Source organism: Pipistrellus hanaki, assembly GCF_964339955.1.
Source record: "Pipistrellus hanaki genome assembly, chromosome: 4".
Taxonomy (NCBI): Eukaryota; Metazoa; Chordata; class Mammalia; order Chiroptera; family Vespertilionidae; genus Pipistrellus; species Pipistrellus hanaki.
Genome location: NC_140506.1, coordinates 4,952,382 through 4,958,683, shown reverse-complemented (window position 1 = coordinate 4,958,683; position 6,302 = coordinate 4,952,382). Strand labels below are relative to the sequence as shown.

Below are 6,302 nucleotides of genomic sequence, written 5' to 3'. Positions count from 1 at the left end.
CTTGTGAATTATATGAACATTTGGCTCATATTAACAGCTAAAATACTGTAACTTAGAATATGTGGAAAATTCATAAGCACAGCAATTCATCTGTGACCATCATCTATGATACAGCCTTACTACTATTGTGTGCCTAGTTCCTAATGCTCACTCAACATGTATCCCCAAGTAGATATATTTTGAAGATCCTGGTTTCCTCTCAACAAGGATCATCTCCTTTGCACTTGATATTCTATTAGCTTAGAGTAGTGAGATGTGATTACTCCAGCCCCACATTTAAATGTCTATTATAACACGTACAAGCAAATTATCGAGTCCTTCTGAGCCTCAGTTTTCCTTATCTACAAAATAGGGATAAAATATTTAACCAGCAGAATTTTTGTAAGTAAATGACAGCAGGCATGATTACATGTTAGGCTCGTGGCATTCAAAATGGGCTTTTTTACCCACATCTTTATTCCTCAGTAGTCTATATCCTCAACTTTATATTCTTATATACTTTTTAACTGGTATTTTACTCTCTGATAAATCTTATTGTCTTCAAATTCCACAGGGGGAAAACCCAATCTAGTTTTGTCCCACAGAGCTGTTTAAAAAAAATAAATATCACCACCATGAAATCACTAGAAAGAAATTGAAGCATACAAAGAATAAACTATAGTTTCTTTTTATATCAAAATGTACTCTTGAAAATGTGTTTGGCACAGTGCTAAATCATATAGTTAATACTAAATATTGCAGGATACAATAAAACCCTGGAGTTAATTGTTTACACCCTCTATGGGAATGAAAATAATAGATACCAATTATTCAGAAGTCAGCCTATACAAACTATATAAACAATATTTTATGTTTCGCTTTGAAAACCAGTGATATAATAAATTTTACATAAAAGACTGCAAAATAATATAAATGGATTTAAACAGATCTTTACAATAAGAAATTCAAATGGAAACAGACAAGTAACAAAGAGAAGTAAAAAAATTTATTGCAGTATTCGCTCCACCAGATTGCCTGGGGATCCCTTTTCTTGTTTTGTTTTCAGGGTGACCTAATACATCAAAATCTACATTTACAAAAACTCCTTCTGCAGATAGGTCATAGATACTGCATGCTTTTTTTTCAACAGAATAAATTATATACCCAGGAGATTCTGCCATTTTACAGCCTGGAAAAAACAATGCTTCCCTGGAAACTGGGCTAAGCTAAAGAAAGCCATCCGCTGCTAGGTTAAACTCCAAGAACACTTTATTAAGAACATTAACAGACTAATTTCCAACATTCACTTGTTTATTTTTTAAACAGAAAGTTTTTCCAAGATATAAACAATTTCTGTTAAACTATAATACAGTGGGAGTAAAAATGAACTGAGAATCTGTTTCTGCTGCACAACAGCGAAGGGAGCTCCCACAAAAATGTCTGCCCAACATTTCCTTCTTTTGTTCCTGCATCCCAGGTTCCATTCTTACTCTTCATAAAACTGATTTTTTTTTGCCAGAATGTTGATATTTCAAGTTTTTCTGCCTTTTAAAAAAATTCCTGTAAATTTGGCTGCATGTACAAATTCATTAGCTGGAAGTCCCATCCTTGGCGGCATACAGGGATCGTAAAGTCTGAACAACTTTATTAGTCAGCTTATTAGCACTCGTTAGAGCAATTTTTTTGTAAATAATGTCTGACTCTTTAATAGTGTCTACCCAAGGCACCAGTTTGCGGCCATCGCGGCGCTTAGCCTCAGTCCAGGAGCCGCTGTAGGAGCCTGCCATCCACTGAACACTGAAGCCACTGCTGGTTTTCTGTACTACTCTTGCAATTTGTGGTCGATCTTTGTACTTTGGACAGCAAATAGCGATGACATCCATGACGTCAACACTTTCATTCATCTGTGCTGCCAACTCGGTAGAGTCTGAATTTCGTTTTGACCTTCTCAATGACTAAAACATTGGGAGGGGGGAAAAAAGACCAAGTGTTATACAAAATAATTTTAGTGAAATTATTGTTTTTATTGCTTTTAATCCCTTGACGCCGGGAGTTGGGATTTCCCAGCACACTTCCATTGCCGGCAATGAGACGCACCGTGACCGCCAGCGCCAAGGGGTTAACATATACTTGTAAAACCATAAAACTCTTAATTTGTACCCGTGTCTTTACTCTTATTGATATATAAAATTATATATATACATATGAACCATAAAGCTACATAAAACTTAGCAACAATAAAAAAGGATAACACACATTAATACAATCCAAATAAAAATTAATAATCCTTTATGCTGATAAATCTCATTTCTGTTTTTTTTTTCTTTTTTATTGTCTTTATGTTAAACTTTCTACAAAAGGATGTATAAATGGTTAAGTAGAGAATCTATCTACAAAACGTTTTCTCTTGTAAGTATTACATTACTTGGTGTACATTTAAAAGACTGACATATATAAGCACATAAAAATCATTTTACGTAATACGCTGCGAAATACGTTGACTCCTCCTCCGCCTCACCCCTGAAGTGCCTCCTCCTCTATCCTCCCCATCACTTTCATCATCTTCTGTCTCTGCTGCTGCATTATTTTTAGGGCTGCCTCCTCCAAGCAGCGAGGTAATTGCTTTGTTCCGAGCATTTGTGCTAGCTGACACCTCCCCTTCTTCTTCCTCTTCGTCAGGGTCCAGATGTTCCATGAGAAGTTTGAACTATAAAAATAAGGTATTAATTTTGAATTTTAAGTAAATATTTCAAACAAGACAGCCAAATCACTAAATGTTCTTTTCTTTAACATTTCCCACCCCCCTAAATGGGCCCTAGAGCCAGAATTTGGTGTGGGTAAAATATATTTTAACTATTGCCCAAGTCTGGGGCTGGCAAGCATTTTCTATAAAGAGTCAGAGAGTAAATATATCCATCTTTGCAGGCTATATAGTCTCTTTCACAACTATACCATTGTAAAAAATTTACTGCAATAAAATTTTCACAGCCATCATAGTGTGAAAGTAGCTATAGACAATACATAAATGAATGGGCATGGCTGTTTCAATAAAACTTTATTTACAAAAACAGGCAGAGGGCCAGATTTGGACTGTATGTAAGTCAGAGGTGGCTGATGCTGGTCCAAGACATCAAGCAATCAGCTGATTAATAATGATGGACAATTTAAAATCTTCTCTCCCCTTTGTGCTCTGCCAAGTAAAGAGGATACCAGAGGAAGCAAAGGATGAATATTAAATGAGAATTAAAATAATTTTTTTACTTAGAGTATATGAGTTACAATTTATGCATAATATGAAAACTTGTATAGGTTTCATTCTTGGTCAAAAAAATTCATTATTAGTTATGTTTAGCTCCCTGCTTTAAGCAGAATAAAACAAAACCTTTATTTTTAAAAATAGTCTCTACAAACATTTTTAAAACATATTCACTGTAGTGAAATATACAGAACATAAAATTTAGAATTTTAATAATTTTAAAGTGTTCAATTCATTGGCATTAAGTATATTACAATGTTGTGCATCTATTATCACCATTATTTGCAAAACCTTTTCAGCAACAGAAACTCATACTATATCCATTCAATAATTCCCTACTCTAAGCCCTGGTAAATTCTATTTTATATTTTCGTTCTCTATCAATTTTCCTACTCTTAAATGATGTAAAAGCTCATTTAATACACAAATACTCACATACTTGTTAAGTGAATATAAAATAAGAGATACTCAAACGTACAGATATATATTTCTGTAAGAATACATGAAAAAAATAGTGATATCGGCTGCCAGAATAAAGAGGAATAGAATGGCTACAGAGGGTAGGAGGATGACTTTTCATCATTTTTCTTTTTATAAAATTTACACCATATAATAATCTATTGAATTAAAAAAATAAATAAATGGGCATGGTTTTTTCCTAAAAACTTTCATTTCCACCAAAATAAAATTAGTGGCGAGCTGGTACTTTCTAAGAACAAATAATTAGGATACAGTGTATGAATGGGAAAGCAAGCTTATAGGAACTCCTTAAAACCAGACAGAAAAATAATCTTGACAGTTCATGAAGCTTACTTTCAATGTAAAGCATAGCTAACTCACTCCCAAAATCTACTGAAAATAAAAGCCATTATTGTCCTGGTCAGATAGCTCAGTTAGTTGGAGTGTTGTCCCTATATACCAAGGTTGTGGGTTCAATTCCCGATCAGAGCACATACAAGAATCAACAAATGAATGCATAAATAAGCAAAACAACAAATCCAGGTTTCTCTCTTTTTCTCTCTCCCTTCCTCTTTCTATAAACAAACAAACAAACAAACAAACAAAATGCCCTATCCAGTTTGGTTCATTGGATAGGGCATCAGCTCTCAGACTGAAGGATCCCAGGTTCGATTCCAGTCAAGGGCATGTACCTTAGTTGCAGGCTCAATCCCCAGCTCTGGTCAGGGCACGTGTGGGAGGCAACTAATCAATGTTTCTCTCTCTCTGAAAGTCAATGGAAAAAATATCCTTGTGTGAGAATTAACAACAACAACAACAACAACAACAACAACAAGTAAATAAAAGCCATTATTGGAAGGAAATACATTCTGGTTTTACTACTCACATCTAGGTACTGTTTTACTATACTCCTCTTCACATCTTCAGTGATTTTGGAATTAGCCATATCACTGCGCAGGAAGTCCAGTGTTTGTTTGGGATGAAAATGAACTCCTGTTTTTCGGTTTATCGCTTTATCATATACTTTTGCAGATTCAGATGGAGAATATTTCTGAATTTTACTGTTTGGGAAAATCAAATCATTAACTAAAACATTTTCAGGCATTTACATTTAAATTGCTTCTAGTTAAAGTTTATTTACTAATAAACTTTTTCTCATACAGATTTTAACCAGTGAACTTGTATACAAAGTAAATATAATTTTTAAAAGGGAAGTAAATATATAAGGGCAAAGATTAAAAAGAATAATACTCTCTTGTTTCTCTCAGTATGTGTCTTGAATAGAGGCATCATTTAAATGACAGCAGTAACTCATGTCTACTTCTTAACACCATGATTGTGATTATACACGTTTTAATATAATTACTCAATACCACGCAACTGGCTTATCTCCTACCTTTTTACCACCTCACCCCCAAATACTTATTCCCTACACAGCAGCAAGAATGACTGTTTACAAACCTGTTTCATTTTAACAACTCTGATTAAAAAATCTTTCAACTCCTTAGCATTGCTCCAATACCTATAAGGTTTTAAATTACTTTGCCAACATTTAACATCAAAATATTTGTCATAAAAGTCTGGATTATACAGCTTCTTTTGAAAGAGTGGAAGCTGTGGCCACACTGTGCCCCTCTTTTCGTGGCAACAAGCTGATGAATATCTGAGTCCTTTAGATGAAACGTGCTCTTGCCAGATTGCCTGACATTACACCAGGTCCACTGAACTTGTTTCAGTATCTGTCCTCTATGAACATATGACTTTGCGATTCCTAATGTAAGCTTGCAATGAATGTGGGATATGGCCACAATTCCATGGGTACAGGTTTTTTTTTTGTTTTTTTTTTTTTTAGTACAATGACTAATAGTGAATAAAATTATAGGGCATTCACAATAAATAGTACTTTTCTCTCTCTTACTTTATAGAGTGCATTAAAGATTGTTTCTGAGGGAAGGTAGGGGAGGGTGGGGGTAAGGGAGAGATCAACCAAAGGACTTGTATGCATCCCTATAAGCCTAAGCAAAGGACACAGACACTGGGGGGTTGGGGGATGAGGGCATGAGTGGGGGAAATGAGGGGGGGGGGGGATAGATAAAGACACATATGTAATACCTTAATCAATAAAGAAAAAAAATACTGTTTGATTCTGTTAGAACTTAGTCTAGTTGGTCCACATCTAGTCTTCATTCATAGCTCTTTAAAAACTTAAATTTGTAATCTATTTTAAGATTAGAGTAATTCTCCAATAAGATCTTTTTAAGGAGCCCTAGCTGGTTTGGCTCAGAGGATGGAGCATAGGCCTGTGGACTGAAGAGTCCCGGGTTCAATTCCAGCCAAGGGTACATGCCTGGGTTGTGGCTTGATCCCCAATAGGGGGCATACAGGAGGAAGCGGATCAATGATTCTCTCTCATCATTGATGTTTCTATCTCTCCCTTTCCTTTCCTTTCTAAAATCAATTAGAATATATATTTTTAAAAAGATCTTTTTAAGGAAATCAACAAAATAAGTCCTTTAATTTATAATGCATTATTACCAAGTAAAGGGATGCATTTTTTCCTGATTGATAATAGATTGAACAAATTATGGTTTATTATACAACACAATAT

The 6,302-nt window shown here is 34.7% G+C and overlaps 1 protein-coding gene across 5 annotated transcripts in view; it reads right to left on the bottom strand.

Annotated features, from left to right (window-relative positions):
* Positions 1 to 963: 963 nt before the first annotated feature.
* Positions 964 to 6,302, bottom strand: part of NIPBL (NIPBL cohesin loading factor) — a 157,941-nt gene continuing 152,602 nt past the window's right edge. For 4 of the 5 annotated variants that reach the window (XM_084880549.1, XM_084880553.1, XM_084880550.1 and 1 more), the window contains 3 exons: positions 4,581 to 4,755; positions 2,498 to 2,686; positions 964 to 1,934 (listed from right to left, as the gene is read on the bottom strand). In XM_084880549.1, coding sequence (XP_084736675.1) covers positions 1,569 to 1,934; positions 2,498 to 2,686; positions 4,581 to 4,755 — 730 coding nt within the window. In that variant the 3' untranslated portion in view covers positions 964 to 1,568. Of the gene's footprint in view, positions 1,935 to 2,456; positions 2,687 to 4,580; positions 4,756 to 6,302 lie in introns of all 5 variants that reach the window. The other variant, XM_084880551.1, reaches the window with a different exon arrangement.